The sequence below is a fragment of the Electrona antarctica genome (assembly GCF_951216825.1).
Source record: "Electrona antarctica genome assembly, chromosome: 22".
In the NCBI taxonomy this organism is placed as follows: Eukaryota; Metazoa; Chordata; class Actinopteri; order Myctophiformes; family Myctophidae; genus Electrona; species Electrona antarctica.
Window position 1 is genome coordinate 5,947,937 of NC_136805.1, and position 23,301 is coordinate 5,971,237.

General features: G+C 44.1%; 1 protein-coding gene across 2 annotated transcripts; it reads right to left on the bottom strand.

The window, feature by feature from the left end:
* Positions 1-3,722: 3,722 nt before the first annotated feature.
* On the bottom strand, positions 3,723-22,303 carry ptenb (phosphatase and tensin homolog B). Of its 2 annotated transcripts, none has more exons than XM_079493112.1 (9): positions 21,533-22,303; positions 15,171-15,255; positions 14,691-14,735; positions 14,347-14,390; positions 12,540-12,778; positions 10,766-10,907; positions 6,241-6,407; positions 5,493-5,738; positions 3,723-4,062 (listed from the first exon to the last, which is right to left on the bottom strand). In XM_079493112.1, exons 1-9 carry the CDS (start codon positions 21,609-21,611, stop codon positions 3,877-3,879), a joined length of 1,233 nt encoding a protein of 410 aa, XP_079349238.1. In that variant the 5' UTR covers positions 21,612-22,303; the 3' UTR covers positions 3,723-3,876. The 2 variants fall into 2 exon arrangements, with proteins under 2 accessions (XP_079349238.1, XP_079349237.1); XM_079493111.1 differs by having other exon boundaries at positions 6,235-6,407.
* Between the last annotated feature and the right edge of the window lie 998 nt (positions 22,304-23,301).

The following is a 23,301-nucleotide window of genomic DNA, read 5'->3' on the forward strand; positions in this document are numbered from 1 at the left end:
AGGGGACAGTTCCTGCAGACTTATTACAAACTGCATCTTAGGGCCGATTCATACTCCTATTTTACCGCTGTTTCGGCGCTGTAGTTTTCGGCTCGTCAGAAATGTTCAGTAGCACCGAAGAGCCGACTTTAGGACGGTACCCACCCCCCCGAACCTCAAATGACGTCACATTGTAGGCTCTACAGAGCCGAACCGACTTTTATTCGGCTCTAAAATAGGAGTATGAATCGGCCCTTAACCATGACACAACCAAACATTATAGTGATCGATACAGACACAAATGCATATCAATTACGCCGTTATTATTGATTGAGCTCGCCTGGCACCAAAGTTAACATCAATGAAGTTCAATGAATTGTCCCTAAAAAGAGTGACACGCCCCTGTACCCTCCCCGCAGCCCCTCCCCAGGCACGAGGAAACCAAGTGTTCCCAAAGTAGAGCTGAAGGAAAAAAAAACAGTCGTTTCCTTCCAGCTTTACTCTGAACCAGGGAGAGGGAAAAAAAACGTTCATTTTTAAGAAATATAGCTTAAAAACAGTCAACGGAATGGATACTCTGTGCTGTATGAAGCTTGTCTTGTTGTATAGCTTAATGATTAACTGTGAAAATATAATAAAAAATAGTTTGTTTTTTTCTTTTCAACTGCTTGATTTGATTGAAGGGTTGAAGATAGTCCTTCTGTGCAAACAAAAATACATGGAACAATTAAGAGACGGACAGAAAGCATTAAGAGCATTCGTTCACAGTAGGTATGAGGGGGTGGCGGTGAGGGTCCCATGCGCGCACGTGTGTGTGTGTGTGTGTGATCCCCCGGTAATGATTGATAGAAATGCAGCAGATTGTTTTAGAGTCAAACAACTCTCTCTTTTGGATGTCCCATGCGGCTGATTGACTCCAGGACAGACTGACTCCTCTCTGTGTGGTCTGTGACTCCAGACTGACTGACTCCTCTCTGTGTGGTCTGTGACTCCAGACTGACTGACTCCTCTCTGTGTGGTCTGTGACTCCAGACTGACTGACTCCTCTCTGTGTGTGGTCTGTGACTCCAGGACAGACTGACTCCTCTCTGTGTGTGGTCTGTGACTCCAGACTGACTCCTCTCTGTGTGGTCTGTGACTCCAGACTGACTCCTCTCTGTGTGTGGTCTGACTCCAGGACAGACTGACTCCTCTCTGTGTGTGGTCTGTGACTCCAGACTGACTCCTCTGTGTGTGGTCTGTGACTCCAGGACAGACTGACTCCTCTCTGTGTGTGGTCTGTGACTCCAGGACAGACTGACTCCTCTCTGTGTGTGGTCTGTGACTCCAGGACAGACTGACTCCTCTCTGTGTGTGGTCTGTGACTCCAGACTGACTCCTCTCTGTGTGTGGTCTGTGACTCCAGACTGACTCCTCTCTGTGTGTGGTCTGTGACTCCAGGACAGACTGACTCCTCTCTGTGTGTGGTCTGTGACTCCAGGACAGACTGACTCCTCTCTGTGTGTGGTCTGTGTGTGGTCTGACGCCAAGACAGACTGACTCCTCTCTGTGTGTGGTCTGTGACTCCAGGACAGACTGACTCCTCTCTGTGTGTGGTCTGTGTGTGGTCTGACTCCAAGACAGACTGACTCCTCTCTGTGTGTGGTCTGACAACAACAAGCCCACAATGCGTCACAGCAGCGACACCGTGTGAGCGTGTACGTCTACTATTTTCGACATGCACCGCTACCGCCGATTATTTAACCCTTTTTGGTGTTTTAAGCATTACGTTATGCATTAGCTATTTAAAAATAGCAGATCAGCTACGAGCTTGTAGGTCTGCTATTTTTTTTAAATAGTGAATTGTATTCTTTCAGTTTTTAACTCAAATCTTTGCTTCTGGGGGGGGGGGGGGGGGGTAGAAGATATTTTTTAAATTTCGACGTCAGGCAATTTACTGTCGCAACCCTACTGGCATCGGTAGTGATTGATGGGGGTTGATGGGAAAGCAACATTTCGTCTCCGTCGGGTGGAAAACCTCATATCTTCCCGAAAACCGTTAACTTCTCCGGATTCAAATTCCCGAAAAGCATCAAAAGTAGCACATCGGCAACGCTCAAAACGCGTCGCCAAGAGTTAGTGCATCGGCTACTCTGGATGTTTCTGTAGTAAAGTATGTTCAAGTATAGGGCGATAATTTGCGAAAAAACAAACAAATGTGGAGATAAGAGGTTCCTGACAATTTGAGACTCCTTGCAAGTCACCAGAAGACGCGTTGCACACAGAGAGAGTGGTCCCCACACACACACACACACACACACACACACACACACACACACACACACACACACACACACACACACACACACACACACACACACACACACACACACACACACACACACACACACACACACACACACACACACACACACACACACACACACACACACACACACACACACACACACACACACACACACACACACACCTTGGGTTCCACAATGGTTTTTTTTTTATTATAAATCTGAATTCTCAACGCCAATCTGCTTATCAAATCCAAATCCCCTCGAATCTCTTATGGAATCTTTGGGGTGAAATTGTAAATGGACAAGAGCGAGGAAGGAAAACACTGTTTTTCCCAACACTCTTTCAAGGCCTTTTTAACCACTTTGACTAAGATGAAGTGGGGCATTATCAGTGGCGTGCACAGATAGACACTAGGGGTGCTAGAGCACCCCCTGCCCTTTTGGCAATGTGCCCTTTTGAAAAAAAAAAGAAAAAAAAACTTTTTTTTCCCTTCTTTTTTTTTGATTTTTCAAAAATAGCAGACCTACGCGCGCTATGAGCTTGTAGATCTGCTATTTTTCAATAGCTAAAGCATAACATAATGCTAACACCAAAAGGGGTTCCCGCCCAAAATGGATTAAGGCAACCGGCCGGTTCCACGCGCTGCACAAGGTGCCCTTTTTTAACTTGAGCACCTGCCCCTCTAAATGTCTGTGCACGCCACTGGGCATTATTATTATTATAGAACTGAGAATTCAGATTTGCTGCTGTTTTGATAAGAGAACCAGTTTGACTCAGAGCGTCTCAGTAAAGGCTCATACATAGTCTGGATTTTCGGTGACCACCGAACTACAACATGACGTCACGAGCCGCGGTGAAGAGCAAACTACCGCCACCCTTCTCTCTGTTTTTACTCACCACCGCTCAACGTTATTTCAGCTCCGGTGGTCACCTCACCTAAGCCCCCATGACCCTGAACACAACTCAACACTCACCGCAGACAGACAGACAGACAGACAGACAGAAAATACAAGGAAGAAAACAAAAACGGAACGAAAAAAGAAAAGAAAACCTAAAAACTTGGTCAGCATGTCGTTTCTTAAAACTAGACAGGAAGGAAAGGAGTGATGAAAAGGATAGAATGTAGGGTGGTGGTGGTGGGGTTATTGATCCAACAAACATCCAGGTTGTAGTTGCTAAAGAAGTCTACTTGTCTTTCAGTTTTTTTGATTCAAGTTTTACTCCTTTATTTTAAAATCTCCTGTCCATCTATCCTGCAACCTGCCTTCCCCCCCTCGAGCTGCCCTTCCATCCTCCTCCTCCTCCACCAATCACAGCGCAGCGGGGGGGAGGGGCAGGCAGTCATTATAACAAAAAAAAAAGAAAAAAATCCCCCCCCACGATCTCGTCAAATCCGTCGAGTCCTTGAGATTGGTCGGCTGGTCCATTTCTCCCCCCCCCCTCCCCTCCCCCCAAGTTAGCTCGTTAGCTGGTTCTTTTTTTTAAAACGTGGGGTCCATTTTCCTGTGTATAGATATAAGTACATCTGTATATATATTTATATAAGTGTGTTTCGTATGCGTGCGTGTATGCGTGCGTGTATGTGTGTGTATGTGTGTGCGTGCGGTGTCAGACTTTAGTGATCTGTGTGTGCTGTTCCTCGTCGAACGGTTCGTTCTCGGGGTCCGAGTCCGTGGTGTCAGAATAGCGGTAGTGGTCCGGCTCGTTGTCGCTGACGTCGGGGGTGACGGAGGCCGTGCTGCTGGCCTCGGAGTTGGCCCCCTCCTCTACGGTCTTGGTGAAGTAGAGCTTCACCTGCAAGGATGGGACGGGAAAACACAACCGTTAGAGCTCCGCTGGACATTTGATACCATTAACCACGGAAAACACAACCGTTAGAGCTCCGCTGGGCATTTGATACCATTAACCACTTTAGGCCCGACGTCAACATTTAAAAAATGTATTCTAAATGATGACAGTTTTCTGAAAAACCTTATGTTTCTGTATCAGTGGTGCTCAATATTTCATGTCAAGGACTCCAAAAACTATATGTAATTGGCCTCCGACCCCCCCCCCCATCTGAAAATATGTAGTTCCAGGGACCCCCCAGAAGCAAAGATTTTAGTTAAAAACGTTCGCTCTGAAAGAATATACATTTAAAGATTTGAGTTAAAAACGTTCGCTCTGAAAGAATATACATTCAAAGATTTGAGTTAAAAACGTTTGCTCTGAAAGAATATACATTCAAAGATTTGAGCCACATTTTCAAGATTTTTCTAAAACAGCAGACCTACAAGCTCGTATAACATAATGCTTAAAACACCAAAAGGGGTTCCCGCCCAGAATGGGTTAATTGACTGTGGAGTTTTAAAGACCTAGTGAAATGAAAAATACGCTTTTCACACTTTTAGATACTTTTTAGATACCTAACAATGTATGCCCCCAAAAATTGGAAAATATCAATTTTGTATTACTTCCTTAATGACTAACGAATCAGGAAGTAGACAGGCAAATCGACCAATGACAAAGCTTCTAGGAAAATATTTGAATGCAGATTGTGGCCCCTAGATGTGTCACAGAGACAAAACAAGCGTTCTATACCCATTGCTGGCTGTCTGAATACAAAAAAAAAAGGAGAAGAAAGTCATTAACATTTTGACATATTATTGCTTATAGCAGCTTAACACATTTTGGGCCCTATTATGCATGTCTTAAGTACCAGGTCTTATTACTTAACTTAAGACCTGGAGGCGTGATCAATGCCATTTGGCTATTCTGAGTGGCCAAAGAGCATTGACCACGCCTCCAGGTCTTAAGTTAAGTCATAAGACCTGGTACTTAAGACACGCATAATAGGGCCCTTGGTGCCCAAGATGTCTGTGGACGTCTTTGGTATTACCGCACGGGCAGAGCCCAAGACGTCTGTGAACGTCTTTGAAAAAAAAAATATATATATTTTTTATTTTTTATTTTTTTCGAATAAAAAGAAATCAAAAAAATCAAAACAATGATTTTTTTTTTTTTAATACGTGGTGCCAAAGTTTGTGTTGTCACCATTGAGAATGCATTTGGCGTTTAAATTAAATAACTCAGAAACTATAAAACATTTCAAAGTAAAAAGTTCCAGCATGTGTCTCCACAGTCAGCTGAATTATAAAAAATGTGAATGGATTTTCGAGGTGAAAGTGATTTTTGGGCAGTTTTGCGTGGGCTCTCAAAGTGTTAAATGGATTAATCCCGAGTACCTTAAAGTTTGGAGAGAAGTATCTGTTGGCTTTATCTTTGTTGGCTTTGTCCAGGTCGTTCTTGGTCAGCGGTAGGATCAAGAAGTCCTTGTCGTTGTTCTCCCCCGTCGGACCCAGGCTGTGGAACGTCGAGCCGTCCGGTTCCCGGGGCGTTCCCCCCGCGCTGCCGTTCTCCAGCCGGTCGAAGTTCTCCTCGTAGGGCCCGGGGATGAAGAAGGTGTTGACCCAGAAGTGGAACATCTTGTCCTGGGGGCGGCGGGGGCGGGGGAAATAGGAGAGAGAAGTTGATTCAAATCAAGTCAAATGTACTTAAGAACCAAATGGACCCATAGCGTACAGGGGTCCATGGCCTAATAATGCATACCCTGGGAGGGGGGGTCTCCCTCCCCCCAGGGGTCTTTGAGGGACTCCCCAGCTAAATGATTGATAGTTAAAGGGGCATTCCACTCATTTTCAACATTTTACTTTGTCATTAATACACCTTAGAGATGTTGTGTGGAAATAATATTTCCAACATGGTGAAACACATCTTGATGATGTCATCAAGATGTGATTCACCATGTTAATGATTTTTTTTTCATAATTACCGTTCTAGGAAACACAGAATGCTCAGCTCTAAGGTAAGAACCAAATGGACCCATAGTGTACTGGGTCTGTGGCCTAGTAATGCATGCCCTGGGGGGGGGGGTCCCCCCTGTGTCTTTGAAATAATAATTAAAAAAAGAAAAGGTTTGAGAAGCACCTTTACCTTCTTCATCATTTTGTTCTGTTTGTGGAAGAACTCCACTTTGATGTCTCCGCAGACAGGAAGTGGCTGGGGGAAGTCGAAGACCATGTGTTTGTCCTCTCGGCGCGTGTTGGCCGGGTTCGACGTGTGGATCTTCACCTTGAGCTGGTACACCACGAACTGGGGGTCTGCAACGGAACGTACGCGTGGTGGAGAAAGGGGGTACAGGCTTTAGTTTAGACATACTATTGGTCCGACTTAGATAGCATTTGATACAGACTTACAGCATGTTATGTAGACAGCACAATAATTGCATTGTATGTAGTCATAGCACTTCATAGTATATATGTACAGCATAGTATAGTATATATGTATAGTTTATATGTACAGTGTCATTATATAGATATGTTCTAGCTACGTTCTTAGCTTACGCATGTTTCTTGATAAATGCTTTTTATATATGTGATGTATTCCCATGCTTTTTGTTCTTGCTTAATGTAAGTCGCTCTGGATTAAGAGCGTCTGCTAAATGCCTAAATTGTAAATTGACTGTCAGCGCAGTGGCCTTGTGGTTAGAGTGTCCGCCCTGAAACTGGGAGGTCGGGTGTTCGATCCCCGGCCGGGTCATACCAAAGACTGTAAAAATGGGACCCAATGCCTCCCTGCTTGGCACTCGGCATCAAAGGGTTGGATTGGGGGGGGTCAAATCTACTAATCAAATGATTCCCGAGCACGGCACGGCTGCAGCTCACCGCTCCTTGGCTGCGGCTCAAATGCGGAGAACAGATTTCACTGCGGTAACGTCGTACGACTTTGACTTTGATTACACCGACAACCTACCTCAAACCATAACCGCGAGCACCGCAGAGCAGCGCATGTTGGACCGCATGTCCGACCGGTGTTCCCGCATGTCGGATCTCTGCATGTGCGTCCCGGAAAAAGTACTCATATGCGTTACTTATTGTGAGTAAAAGTACTGCAATGTAGAACTACTCCTTTACAAGTAACAAGTATTGGTATCAAAAATGGCCATGGTAAATCTCACGATAATCCATAATCCATCTTCAATCACTTTATATCATTCCCAGCTGCGTTACATTGATCCCGCAGCCCTGTAGCTGAACTGGGGAAGGGGAGCGCTTGATTGCCTTACAAACACTGGCCGGGCGGGCGACTAAGCACCGCCCGCGCTCATATGACTGTGAGGCTCCGGGTGGCCTCGTAAAAACATCAAGCACCTCCTATTCCCCCGTCTGAGTAAAAACCAGGAAGTGTGGCTCGCTCTGCTGGGCGCAAAGCGACGCAAAGTGTAGCTACTTTTGTGAATTAGGAATAGTTTTGAGGTTAATGTTGCTATATGTTTGTAACCGTTTTAGAAAAGCAATAAGCAGGGCTTAAAGCAACAACAAATCCTAAGACAGATTTTTCAGACCATGTCCCGAAATGTGATCTGTAAAAAGTTTTGAATGGGGAACCCCCCCAAACTTGCATCGGTCTACCGCTGGCGCTGTCCTAGACAGGGATAAAAGTCGGTGTAATAAATCATAAATTAATAACATGGCGCACGCAGCGCACATCCATTTTTGGGGTAGTAAAATGGTGTTTTCCCCAAAGTTCCCTTTACTGAATGTGTGTGCAGCCAATCCATGCTTCATGGATGGAAGCAGCTTTTGAAGTTCTGTTGTAGACCAGGGGTTCTCAACGTTTTTGGCCGGGGACCCCCGGAAATGCTTTGGCAATGTCTCGGGACCCCCGCCCCGCCCCCTCCCGACCCCCAATATAAATTGACTGCTACAATAACCTTAAACCATTTTGGGCGGGAACCCCTTTTGGTGTTTTAAGCATTGTTATAATTTAGCTATTGAAAAATAGCAGATCTACAAGCTCATAGCGCGCCACCGAGTGGCGTGCTATGAGCTTGTAGGTCTGCTATTTTTGAAAAACCTTAAAAAAAAAGAAAGAAAAAATATATATTTTGGCGACCCCCCGAGGGGTCGCGACCCACGGGTTGAGAACCCCTGTTGTAGACCAGTATATTGCTAGACTGGCCAATCAATTCAAATAGGCCCTACTCATAACTGGAACTTACTGTAGGGCTTGACTTTACAGTCACATTGTGCATAGCAGCAGTGGGTTAACCCATTTTGGGGCGGGAACCCCTTTTGGTGTTTTAAACATCGTTATAATTTAGCTATTGAAAAATAGCAGATCTACAAGCTCATAGCGACAAGCTCATAGCGCGCCACCGAGTGGCGCGCTACGAGCTTGTAGGTCTGCTATTTTTGAAAAATCGTGAAAATATTTATTTCAGAAAACTGGAGGATTTAGAAGAACTTTTTTTAAATTTTGAGGTCAGGCCTAAACGAGTTAAACGTTAAAAACCCCAGAGGAAGACACTTCTAGGCATGTAGGCTTCAGTAGTCTATTATGCACCTTGCGTAAGGTTGGAAGCCTTCAGTAGTCTAGTATGCACCTTGCATAAGGTTGGAAGCCTTCGGTAGTCTAGTATGCACCTTGCATAAGGTTGGAAGCCTTCAGTAGTCTAGTATGCACCTTGCGTAAGGTTGGAAGCCTTCAGTAGTCTAGTATGCACCTTGCGTAAGGTTGGAAGCCTTCAGTAGTCTAGTATGCACCTTGCGTAAGGTTGGAAGCCTTCAGTAGTCTAGTATGCACCTTGCATAAGGTTGGAAGCCTTCGATAGTCTAGTATGCACCTTGCGTAAGGTTGGAAGCCTTCAGTAGTCTAGTATGCACCTTGCGTAAGGTTGGAAGCCTTCAGTAGTCTAGTATGCACCTTGCATAAGGTTGGAAGCCTTCGGTAGTCTAGTATGCACCTTGCGTAAGGTTGGAAGCCTTCAGTAGTCTAGTATGCACCTTGCGTAAGGTTGGAAGCCTTCAGTAGTCTAGTATGCACCTTGCATAAGGTTGGAAGCCTTCAGTAGTCTAGTATGCACCTTGAGTAAGGTTGGAAGCCTTCAGTAGTCTAGTATGCACCTTGCATAAGGTTGGAAGCCTTCGGTAGTCTAGTATGCACCTTGCGTAAGGTTGGAAGCCTTCAGTAGTCTAGTATGCACCTTGCGTAAGGTTGGAAGCCTTCAGTAGTCTAGTATGCACCTTGCGTAAGGTTGGAAGCCTTCAGTAGTCTAGTATGCACCTTGCGTAAGGTTGGAAGCCTTCAGTAGTCTAGTATGCACCTTGCGTAAGGTTGGAAGCCTTCAGTAGTCTAGTATGCACCTTGCATAAGGTTGGAAGCCTTCAGTAGTCTAGTATGCACCTTGCGTAAGGTTGGAAGTGAGAACAAATGTCAATTACAAGAGAGACAATCCATTGGTTTGGCAACTAAAACTGGATACAGGATAGGTGGGCATTGGGCACTAGAAGACATCTGGGCACCTCCACATTTTGGCTATTTGGTCCAAAATGTTAAAAAAGAAAAATGGTCTTGAGTAATATAAATGATGTGAACGTGAATGGTACATTATCAGACTTAATTTGATCCTTCAACTTATTGTTTATGCCCCAAATAGATATACAGGTTTTGTAGCAATTTGATGTATACATTTCTTTTTTTGAGTGGTGCAAACCACTCCAACAACTGGCTTTGTACCCGTGTACCCGTGTTTGTTCGTACCAAAAAAACGAGCATGGTTGCTATGGTTAGTGTGTGACGTAACTGACATAGCTGATCAGACTATATAAGACCTTGCACCACTCAGTTCACACGGGTGTGATTTTTTTATGGTATATTCCACGACATAGCTGATCAGACTATATAAGACCTTGCACCACTCAGTTCACACGGGTGTGATTTTTTATGGTATATTCCACTTTTTCCAGACCAAATATTACTGTACAGTAAATGGTCTTTCTAAGTCAAGTGAAGTGATCTGTGCAAAACAATTCCAGCCACGATCGTTCAATAGTTCACCCGCATTTTAATCAAATATTCTACGCTGCAGAGATTGTTTTATTACCTTTAGATCATACGCTGAAGTATCTGGGCTTTTGATCGGCGAAAATCCGCCGAAGATAGCTTGCGCCGTGTGTTTACTTCCATCGCACCACCCGCCATCTTGCTACGGGTGGTGAGGCGGTTGTAGTCAGACAAAACCCCTGTTCACTTGCATTGGACTCAATTTCCCAGAAGCCCTAGCAGCCCAGCGAATGTGTCGATTTCCGGTTTAGACATCATAACATGAAGCTCTCTCCCCCCCTGCTCCGCAGCAGACGGAGTTTCTTTTTAATTATTAAAATACGGCGATTTCGACACATAAAACAAATAGCGGGGATGTCGTATTAAGCAGGGCTTATCGTTTGATCAATCAATTTAAAGCAATCAAGGTGTTAAACATTGTCAGTCTAGCCTGAAAGACGGCCATAAATTGTCGGTAACCTGTTAAGATGTACTGTACGCTGTCAAAATGAAAGAACAAAAAGAACTATAAAAAAAAAACTATAAATTAATTAAAATAATAAACGTATAATAAAAAGTAAAACTGTTATGTCCCAGATACAGTATGTAGACGAGACAGGCGAGTCAGACTTACTGCAGTTTCCTCCAGTGAACATTGGAACCGTCTCGAAGACCATCTTGTGGAAGAGCAGAGCGACAGGTCTGTATTCTAGATGGTTCCTCAGCAGGTAGCTGTAGTAGGACACGTAGCGCCTCTGACTGGGGATGGTTACACCCTGGAACAACACACACACAGGAGGTTAAACCCTAACCCTCTGACTGGGGATGGTTACACCCTGGAACAATACACACACAGGAGGTTAAACCCTAACCCTCTGACTGGGGATGGTTACACCCTGGAACAATACACACACAGGAGGTTAAACCCTAACCCTAACCCTCTGACTGGGGATGGTTACACCCTGCAACAACACACACACACAGGAGGTTAAACCCTAACCCTAACCCTCTGACTGGGGATGGTTACACCCTGCAACAACACACACACAGGAGGTTAAACCCTAACCCTAACCCTCTGACTGGGGATGGTTACACCCTGGAACAATACACACACAGGAGGTTAAACCCTAACCCTCTGACTGGGGATGGTTACACCCTGGAACAATACACACACAGGAGGTTAAACCCTAACCCTAACCCTCTGACTGGGGATGGTTACACCCTGCAACAACACACACACACAGGAGGTTAAACCCTAACCCTAACCCTCTGACTGGGGATGGTTACACCCTGCAACAACACACACACAGGAGGTTAAACCCTAACCCTCTGACTGGGGATGGTTACACCCTGCAACAACACACACACAGGAGGTTAAACCCTAACCCTCTGACTGGGGATGGTTACACCCTGCAACAACACACACACACAGGAGGTTAAACCCTAACCCTCTGACTGGGGATGGTTACACCCTGCAACAACACACACACAGGAGGTTAAACCCTAACCCTAACCCTCTGACTGGGGATGGTTACACCCTGCAACAACACACACACACAGGAGGTTAAACCCTAACCCTAACCCTCTGACTGGGGATGGTTACACCCTGCAACAACACACACACACACACACAGGAGGTTAAACCCTAACCCTAACCCTCTGACTGGGGATGGTTACACCCTGCAACAACACACACACAGGAGGTTAAACCCTAACCCTCTGACTGGGGATGGTTACACCCTGCAACAACACACACACAGGAGGTTAGGAAAATATCACCACTTCAATGGTTTTAGTTTTTATAGTTTAAGTCCTATAATGCGATTCGTGAAACAGACTGAGAGAGGAGCTTGTAGATCTGCTATTTTTCAATAGCCAAAGTAGAACATTAACTTAAAACACCTCCAAAAGGGTGTTCCCTTTTACAAAATGTGACCAGATTTGACTGAGAGCCTGCCATCATGCAAGCTTTTCACCAGAGGATGAAAACTGAATTTATTGATATTTTATCCAAAATGAGTTAATAGCACAGGCAGACTCTTAGCATACTAGAGCATGTCTGAAATAAATATCAGAGCTGAAATCGACATGTAAATATGAAATAAATGCTTAAACATGTAGGCACTTCTGTGGACGCTTACACCTAGCTACATGATGTAGCTAGGTGTAATGTTAAGAGTGCACAGAAGTGAACCTTTCAAGCCCGTTTTCTCAACTCGCCGTTTCTCTGCAAGACATTACACTCTATAAGCCATATCTCCAAAACTGGTGGGTCAAACTGAACAACCAATGTCAATTTGAAGCTATGATTCCCTGCTTTCCAAAAAAAAAAAAAAACGAAAATTCAAACAAATCCAATGTCAGTCCCTCAGTCAAATGTGGCCACAAATGTGTGCGTCTCGTAGTACCTTCTTGTCTCTGGTCCGGACCTCCCCGTAGAAGTCCAGCGCCTCCTGTGCGTTGATGAACTTGCCACGGTGCAGCAGGTAGGCACAGATCATGACCCCCGTGCGGCCCTTGCCCGCCTTGCAGTGGATGGCGGCCACGTGGCTCTCGTCCTCGCTCAGCCAGTGGTCCAGATCCTCGCAGAACGGACGGATCAGCTCCAACTGGGGAGGGTTGTGGTCCTCGAACGGATACTGGGCCACTGGGGGGGAGGAGGGAGGGAGAGACGAGGACAGGGGGAGGGAGGGAGAGACGAGGACAGGGGGACAGTTTATTGGGACTTCTCTTTAACGCATTTAGGCCCGACGTCGAAATAAAAAGATTTAGCTCTGAAAGAATATATATATTCAAAGATTTGTGCCTTTTTTTATGATTTTTCAAAAATAGCAGACCTACAAGCTTGTAGCGTGCCAGAGCTTGTAGATCTGCTATTTTTCAATAGCTAAAGTATAACATAATGCTTAGTTAAAACACCAAAAGGGGTTCCCGTCCAGAATGGGTTAACCCATTTAGACCTGAGGACGATTCTACAAATGCCATGGCATATTTACTCCTAAAAACATATAAATCGCTTTAATAATAATAATAATCTTTATTTATATAGCACCTTTCATACATAAAATGCAATGTGCTATAAAAAAGAACAAGCAGCGGAATGCCGAAAAACAAAAAAGCAGGTCAATACAAGACACAATATATACAAATTAGCGAATAAAAATAGCAATACAAAAATAAAAAATGGGTAAGGAAAATTGTATCAGAACATTGAATATAGAGATAAGATAAATAAATAAGATAAATCTAAACAAATGCCGAGTTGAAAAAATAAGTTTTCAACTCGCTCTTAAAAACATCAAGGGAGGTCGCCCTTTTAACCTGAGATCAGATTCGAAAAATGTCTTCTACATCCCGACAGTTTTCTGAAAAAGCTATGTTTCTATGTCAGTCGTTCTTCGATTTTTCAAAAATAGCAGACCTACAAGCTCGTAGCGCGCCACTCGGTGGCGCGCTATGAGCTTGTAGATCTGCTATTTTCCAATAGCTAAAGCATAACATAATGCTTACACCAAAAGGGGTTCCCGCCCCAAAATGGGTTAAGGTGCAGTGGTAGTGTGTTCCACAACTTGGGGCCATAGACCCAGAAAGCGGCCTCGCTTTACAAACAAGCCCTGAGAGATTAATATCTAGGGTGCAATTTTCTGCTGCCCGTACTGTGAGCTCTATCGCCAGGCAAGTCCGCTGTGTTTGATCCGCTGGGGGGGGGGGGGGGGGGCAGCGCTGGGAGCTGTCAGCTGTGTGTGTGCGCTGTGCGGTTTGTACACACACACACACACACACACACACACACACGCTTTTGGTGGATAAATGTCTGTTTCGGGACGAAGAGAACCAGTAAACCGAGGAAGCCAATGAAAACATGGAGGCGGCGTAAAAAGCCCTATTCCATACTCCGTCTCACAAGGAATAGCTGATGTGCAACAAGCACACACAATGTGACACATTGTGTGAACTCGTTCATCGGCTATTTCCGCCTAAAATGACACGCCCAAAAACAACAAAAAACAGAGAGACAATGATAGGCTAAGACTAGGGAACACGCCATGGAAACCTCATAGGTCTGATGTCCAAAACTGTTACTTTTCAAGATTCAAATTCAATAATGGCAAAAAGCAGCAGAACGAAACGAAACGAGAAAAAAAAAGGTTAAAATATGGAGATATAGCACTGTATATTTATGGCCCGGGGGCGTCTGCAGTGATGTCATCTTACCTCGACAGCTGAACTTGGTTGCATCATAATGCCGCTCCGCACAACTGTAGTCACACACACACACACACACACAGAGACACACACACACACACACACACACACACACACAGAACAGAACGGTCAAACAGGTTAGCTAACAAGACAGCTACTGATAACCAGCCAGGAAAAACAATGACTGCTGTTCAATGGAGCAACTAGAGTGGTGCAACATACTGAGCGACCATAAATACATCTAAGACAGTCAGACGGATGAGACATCATGTGATATTACAAAAACACACACGAAGGAAATCTAATCTATATGATGTTTTGACTTTCAACCACCTGGATGGGACAGTACTTACAGATTATAGATCTTGTAATGATTTTTATGTTTAGAATCCAGAAACCTGAGAGAAACAAGACAAGAGAAAACAAATATTTATTCTTCTACGACACTTCACAAGTTAGTGGTGTTACAGTTTGTATTACAGGCTAGTCACAAAGCCCATATAAACACATTTATATGTGACGTCGAAATAAAAAAAAGTCTTCTTTTTTGAGTTTTTTTTTTAGTTAATATATATATATATATATATATATATATATATATTCCAAATTTGCGCCACATTTTCAAAAATAGCAGATCTACAAGCTCGCTATGAGCTTGTAGATCTACTATTTTTCAATAGCTAAATTATAACAATGTTTAAAACACATGGAGAGAGGTAGAGAGATTCATCTTGTGAACTTGACTCTGGATCAAAACTCACACATCGAGGTCGGGGAGAGGTCATAGGCAATCCATAGGTCTATCACACACACACACACACGGATAGTCTTACCGGACTACGTCATCGATGTTGTTTCTGTAGACACCTTCTAGCCGCTCAGCAGGGAAGCCCATGGCAATGATGTTAGGATAGATGTCTACACACAAAGTGTTAAGGAAACGTCAAAACACACACACACACACACACACACACACACGATATCTGTTTGATGAAGGCCTGACATCATCTCCAATCTCTCCTCCTCCTCATCATGACATTATACGCTGAAAAAGAGCACTTTTGACAGTGCTTTTTGTCTCAGTGCTCCGTGAGATCCTTCTATCTCTCCATCTCTCTCTCTCTCTCTCTCTCTCTCCATCTCTCTCGACCACACAATGATTTAATTATACATACCAAAATGACCTATTTAGTCGTGCCAGTCCCCCCCCCCCCCCCCCCTACTCAGCACTGCAGCATGGCGTGGCCGTGGGCGCGCACACTCTACCTCACACACACACAAATATAGCGTCACTCACGTGCAGTCACGCGCACACACACACACACACACACACACACACACACACACAAACTTGCCCTGGTAACCAAAAGGTCACAAGTTTAATGTCCCTAAAAATCCAATACGTTCCATCATCCACCACACACTATTAGCCTGGCATCGCATTGCCAGACCAATACACAATAATACACACTATTAGCCTGGCATCGCATTGCCAGACCAATACACAATAATACACACTATTAGCCTGGCATCGCATTGCCAGACCAATACACAATAATACACACTATTAGCCTGGCATCGCATTGCCAGACCAATACACAATAATACACACTATTAGCCTGGCATCGCATTGCCAGACCAATACACAATAATACACACTATTAGCCTGGCATCGCATTGCCAGACCAATACACAATAATACACACTATTAGCCTGGCATCGCATTGCCAGACCAATACACAATAATACACACTATTAGCCTGGCATCGCATTGCCAGACCAATACACAATAATACACACTATTAGCCTGGCATCGCATTGCCAGACCAATACACAATAATACACAAATTCAATTTGTCTGGTTTCCCGGCTAGATGTAAACTAGCAGACGATCGATAAATAAGAAAGTGGTATCGTATCAATTCTCTTCAGGTTGCTACGAGTAGTAGCAGGAATAGGTTCCTGTGGTCAAAAAGGGCCAGATAGATCGATAAGATAGACAAGAAGATCATGACATTAAAATGTGTTATTGCTCGAATATATGGTAACATCTGGTTTGGGCAGTAACCTCTAATCTCCAAATAACTTAACATCCTACTTGTCTTGAAAGCATCAAAAGTACCAGATCTGATACTTTGACATTTTTAAATTTTCCACCTGACGGGCAATGTATAACCCATTCTGGGCGGGAACCCCTTTTGGTGTTAGCATTATGTTATGCTTTAGCTATTGAAAAATAGCAGATCTACAAGCTCATAGCACGCCACCCAGTGCAAAATCGAAGAACGACTGACATAGAAACATAGCTTTTTCAGAAAACTGTCAGGATGTAGAAGACATTTTTAGAATCTGATCTCAGGTCAAAATAGGATAATATGGCATTAGACAAATGCCGAATATTATGCACCTTGAACTCATCTCTTCACTGTTACACAAACCCAACCCAACTGGCTCACAGAGGAACAATAAAACCACAATTAAATACCATATGACTGTCCAAAGATATGACACTGATAAGAGCAACTAACTCCACCAAAAACCATTAGCAATAATTACAATATTAACCCCTTTAGGCCTGACGTCGAAATAAAAAAAAGTCTTCTTCTGAGTTTTTTTTGGTTAAAAACGTTCGTTCTGAAAAAAAAAAAAATATATATATATATATTTATATTCCAAATTTGCGCCACATTTTCAAAAATAGCAGATCTACAAGCTCGTAGCGCACCACTCGGTGGCGCGCTATGAGCTTGTAGATCTACTATTTTTCAATAGCTAAATTATAACAATGTTTAAAACACCAAAAAGGGGTTCCCGCCTGAAATGGGTTAAGCAGAAACACCATGAATATAATTTTACCCATTATTGTGAAGCCCTACTTTAACATTTATACTATCCCTGGACATTTTTGAAAAATAAAATAAAAACAAAGGCCAATTTCAATTCGATTAGCCATTCAATTTTTTTCTGATCGATTACCCCTAAATTGCCACAGACCCTGTGACCAAACGGCCGGTGTTTAGGTATGACCGGCACATTGTGCCCCAAAATGACTATGGTTATAGGATGAACCCGTGACCTTTTGGGTGCAGGCCAGTCCTGTAGCCGCCTAGCCGGGTTAAGAGACTTCTGGTTTTCAATACAAATCATCCTTTGTTCGGGTTTCCAAAGGATGCATTCAAACACACTTCAAGCACCTTTGGCTTGACGTCTGTCGGGTGGACTGGAAACCTCTTTATGTCCAAAACTGTTACTTTTCATTTCAAGAGTAGCAGATCAAGCCAAAAATGCATCGCAAGCTCGCCATTTTTTACACTTTTTTATTTTAGGAAAAAACACAAAAAGGTTATGGAGATGTGTGGTTTCTGGCCAGCTGCAACGATATGCATCGTTTCATTTTTTTTCCTTTCCCAGCACCTAGGTGTCCCGTTTAGCCCGTTTAGGCCTGGTGTCAAAATAAAAAAAAACGTTCGCTCTGAAAGAATATATATATTCAAAGATTTGTGCCGCATTTTCACGATTTTTCAAAAATAGCAGTCCTACAAGCTCGTGGCTCGCTATGAGCTTGTAGATCTGCTATTTTTCAATAGCTAAAGTATAACATAATGCTTAGTTAAAACACCAAAAGGGGTTCCCGTCCAGAATGGGTTAGATATTTTGCAGTAAAATCCTCAGTGTTAATCTAACTTATGTGTATACAAAATGCAACCAAAATGTCCCCGTATTGGTCCAATTTAGTATTGACATAATTCCTAATATTGATATTGATTTTGAAGCCATGATATGGGCTCAGCCCTACTCTCTCCCTTGTCGGGAGCAACTGAGACAAGGAGGGAGGTGTAGTACTATCAGCAGGCTTTTAATAAGACTACAGTAACCTTTGGTCGCACTGCTCTGTCCTTCCTACTATTCAGAGGACCGACCATTCCTAGAAAAAAAAAAGAAAAAGGTTGCTGTTGCGTAACAGCAGCAAGCTCTCTTACAGTACATCACCGAGCCACCAATACACATTAGGAGTACGGTACGCACACTGCATGTATATGCACACCAACACAGCACAGATTCATCGGTTATATATATACACACACTCACACTTCCTCTTCTCGCACAAGCACACGCACACGCGCACACGCACACGCACACGCACACACACACACACACACACACACACACACACACACACACACACACACACACACACACACACACAGCAAATGACCTGCTGCTGCTCTCGAAGGGAGGCAGTAAAAAATCTACTGCTGAAACAAACGCTTTCGATGAACACACCGGCTGCGTTTTTCACAGACAGAGTTTGAAATTAAACACGCACATGTTTTGTGACAGAGGGGCTCATTATTCTTCTTATATTCTATCTATCTCTCTCTCTATTTATTTATTTTTTCAAATTTTTATCACACGATTTTGTAACCCATTTTTTTCACCCAGTGTCGAATCATCTAATGTAATCCTGGGCTCTACACTCCCTCTGCTAACCCGGGGAGAGCAACGGACTGACCTCATACTTCCTTCTATGCATGAGGAGTCCATTCAGTCCAAGCAGCTTCATTTTCACCTGATGGGGGAGTTTCCCCGGTTGGACGTAGCGCGTGGAAGGAACACGTTATTCACGTTATTCCAACCAGTTCCTTTCCCCTCCATCAGGCTTCCTTTCCCCTCCATCAGCTGGCCAGGGAGAGGCAGTTTAGAGACCAGGATTACTGCATGTTTTTGTGAGGGTACCTACTCTAGAGGACATGGGGGGGGGGACATGCAAACTCCACACAGAAATTACAGATGACACGGAGGAGAGGACACACCCCCAGCGTCCCCTGCGGGAATCGAACCCAGGACCTTCTACCGACTGCGCCACCGTGTCCCCTCTCTCTCTCTCTCTGTGTCTCTCAGTGATAAATCAGCAGGTTAAAGACTCAACACATTCTCAGACACATTTTTGCCATAAATGTTTCCCAAAAGGGACATTTTTGGATCGCAGACCATTATTTCATGGGTCACGAGTAAATTTTCCAAAAATCCAATAAAAAATATATAAAAAAGAAAAAACTTGAGCAATAGTGAAAATGGCAAATCTACGAGCTTGTAGATCTGCTATTTCCACTATTAAACAGGGCTATTGAATATATGTTTTTGTACGTTTAGGTCACGGGGAGACACCACATGTATCATTTGGGTCTCGAGCTGAAAAGTTTGGGAACTCGGGCACTATAGTGTAGCTCTGATGAAGCCTTCTCCTGGCCATAGAAAAGGCAGAATTGAGAGAATACAATGCTCTAGTCTAGTGGGATTTGATCCATTGCACACTGAGACAGATGGATTTGTCATGACAATGTGTGTTCCCGTTCCCCCCCACAATATCACTACAGCATAAACTATTAAGATCCATTTGCCAGTTCCCAATATTGCCGAGCGGCGAGGCCAATATGGAAATCAATGCCACCCAGTCTGATTAGCAACTACCCAACCAAGACACAGCCAAGACATTACAACACGCACACATAGTCAACTCACTGAACTAAGCTGATCCACATGACAACTAGATGCCAATTGCACATTTCCAAATTACAAATATCTCAACTATGATGATATCCAATCCAGCCATCCGTCTTCCACCACTATGATGATACTGTATAGCACTATTCAATCTGTCTAGTTCATTCACTGCTCCTTCCAAGAAGGCAGTGCAGGGGCAGGCCTGCACTGCCTTCTTGGAAGGAGCACACAACCCTAACCCTAACTGCAGGGTAGGTAATATTAGTCAAACTAGACAACACTACAGTAGGTTTTATCGTCTTGCACCTTGCCTTTAGTTTAATCATGGGCTCGTTGCAATCAACATCGTGTTTGCTTTGAACCAAATCGGTATGTTAGACCAGTGGTTCTCTGGTCATTAAATTTCAATGACCCTCGGTATAACTCTGAGAGTTACTTACTTACTGACCGGTAAGGGTCGACTTGGAAGTGGCCCGAGGAAGCCCGAGCGTCCCTGACCCCACTTTGTGGCCGTAAATGAATGTTAACACAATATTACTAGCAGGTCTGCTAGTATGGTTGGAGGTGGTCTCCCCGGTCCCGACTCCCCACTCTTCTACTGAGAGTTGGAGGTAGTCTCCCCAGTCCCCACTCTTCTACTGAGAGTTGGAGGTGGTCTCCCCAGTCCCCACTCTTCTACTGAGAGTTGGAGGTAGTCTCCCCAGTCCCCACTCTTCTACTGAGAGTTGGAGGTGGTCTCCCCAGACCCCACTCTTCTACTGAGAGTTGGAGGTGGTCTCCCCAGTCCCCACTCTTCTACTGAGAGTTGGAGGTAGTCTCCCCAGTCCCCACTCTTCTACTGAGAAATCTAGACCTTGATGTCAGAAAGTATTTTAAGGCTAGACAGACACCCAACTGGTCGACAATGCTAATAAAGTTATTTGAAGCAGATGGCAGGCACACAGGATTGGACAATTAGATGTGCCACCATCTTTACTGTAGCTCAGACATCGTTGCAAATACCTAGACATAAATCTTACGGATTTCCAGTTTTAATGTGTTGGAGCTTGTGTACAGCTGATGTAATGCCTGCCAACAGACTGTCACATTGCTTTGCTTGCTTGCCAGCTGACCATTTGGACCATAATCACCAAAATATTATCAAACACTGCTGTACAATCCCTCAAAACCATGATCTAATACGACAGATAAAGTCTGACCGTTATTTGAAATTTGCAATATACCGGTAGATAAGATTCAGGTTACCACTATTATTTATCTCAAAATAACAATGTCTATTTTCACATTTGCCAGGGGTCTAAATTAATTTCAGTAAATTCACCATACTAATGGGAGGTACACAGTACAACATATCAAAAACACATCACATGCATCAATGTGTAACTCTTGAGTGTAGAAATGTAACCAAATGGACCTGGGCCCATTTGGTTCCATTATATTACACACTTCTCAAGAGTTAAAATGTACCCTGGGGATTTTACTGTGTACTGTCCACTCTCCACTGTACCATTAAGAAAACAAATGATCAAAATGAAACTATATAAAGTCAAGATCACATCCCGACTTGGTAGTCATATAGGGATTAAAAACGTTTTAACCATCTAGCAGCTAACACAAGCTAAAGCAAACCAGGCAGGTTGTGGATTCCTTTCCTTCCACACAGTAGAACTTATAATATAAAAAAGGATACAGGTGAGATCCAGGTCGAAGCCGTCCTCCTGGTACCGCCTCTTGTTGCGACTCACTATCTCCTTGATGATGGCAGCCATGTCGGCGCCTCAAGGCTCTGATAAAGGTCCGAAAAATGACGAGCAGGTTCCCAATGTCTGTGTGCTTCAACCCTGGAGGCTAACTGTCACTGCTAGCCCGCAGCTAGCTAGCCAGCTAGCCGAGCTAGCCGCTAATGGTCCTTTAGCCCTTTTTCCAATATCCACCAGCTCTGGTTTAAAACGTTCTAAACGGGTTGCTTCTTTCGTTGTTAAAATATCGACTGCGTAAATTAATGCAAACTTAAACGGTTTCCCTTGTTTTTTGTTGTTGTTGTTGTATCCTCCAACACTGTTGCGGTGTCATATATAGGTGCGCTGCTATGCTAGCCGGTGTGCCAGTGGACAGGCGGCCGGCCCTCGGTGCCTTCTCAGCGGTCAGAGATGAAAGGCTACGTCGCCCCCCTCCTCCTCCTCCTCCTCCTCGTCCTCCTCCTCCAGGCCCGGGTCGCTGCTCTCCTCCTCGGCTCGCGACAAAACCGTCCACCGTGGTCTCGCTCGGGAGAACTGCTAGTGTCCGGCCGTCCGGACGCGGTGTCGTCGGTGCAAAGCAGACGTTCCTCCGGGTTCCCGGCTCCGCCAGAGACGCCGTGGTTAAAATCCAGTGGAAGCGGAGAGAGAATCTCTCCTTTTGCCTTGGAGTGAAAAAAAAAATAAGACGACTGGCGACTGACAGAGGCGCGACAAGGCAGGCGCTGCTGAGGGAAAATGAGACTTCCGGTTGCTTACTTCACAATAATATACAGTACACATATTTGGCACACACACACACGCACACACGCACACAGATAGATTGATTGATTGATTGATTGATTGAATCAACATTTCAAGCACAACTATCAATACAAAATAACTGTTAACTGTGACCCAATAATAAACTCAGTGAATTGGTATTTCAACTCAAAACCTCATCCTGTCCCACAGATGCTATACCCACTCACCTTTTTAACCCATTTTGGGCCAAAACCCCTTTTGGTGTTTGGCATTATGTTATACTTTAGCTATTGAAAAAATAGCAGATCTACAAGCTCATAGCGCGCCACCGAGTGGCACGCTACGAGCTTGTAGGTCTGCTATTTTTGAAAAATCGTTAAAATGTGCCTCAAATCTTTCAGAAAATTGTCATGATTTAGAAAACATTTTTTTTGAATTTCGACGTCAGGCCAGAATGGGTTTGGAGGTGTGGGAGACCATTGGGCCTACGGTCCTAAACATCCTTAAGAGCAGTCTTGCCTCAGGTGTTGTACCAGCATACTGGTGTCACAACCGCAGTTGTGACACCGCTCATTAAAAAACCCAATCTAGACACCTCCGTTCTAGCGAACTACAGAGCCATTTCAAAGCTGCCATTTATTTCCAAAATCCTTGAGAAAACTGTGTTATGGCAACTACAGTCTTTTCTACAGGTACATGACATTTTTGATATTTTCCAATCAGGGTTTAAAGCGCTTCACAGTACTGAGTCGGCTTTGCTGAGGGTGTTGACTACTGACTCTGGTGACTCTGCTATCCTGCTGCTTCTAGATTTAACCTCTGCGTTTGACACTCTTTGCCACAAGACTCTAATTTCTTGACTAGAGCACTGTGTTGGCGTCAGGGATTCTGACCTAGATTGGTTCTCATCCTACCTTTCTGATAGACATTTCTCAGTAAAATGTGGAGATTTTGAATCCTCCTCCTCCCCCGTCTTCCG

Coding starts and splice junctions, on each gene's coding strand:
- ptenb (XM_079493111.1), bottom strand. CDS start 21,611: ATGGCTGCCATCATCAAGGAGATAGTGAGTCGCAACAAGAGGCGGTAC. Junction 15,256..21,532: donor CTTCGACCTGGATCTCACCT/GTATCCTTTTTT, acceptor CTTTGTGTGTAG/ACATCTATCCTAACATCATT. Junction 12,779..14,346: donor AACCAAGTTCAGCTGTCGAG/GTAAGATGACAT, acceptor CCTCCCCCCCAG/TGGCCCAGTATCCGTTCGAG.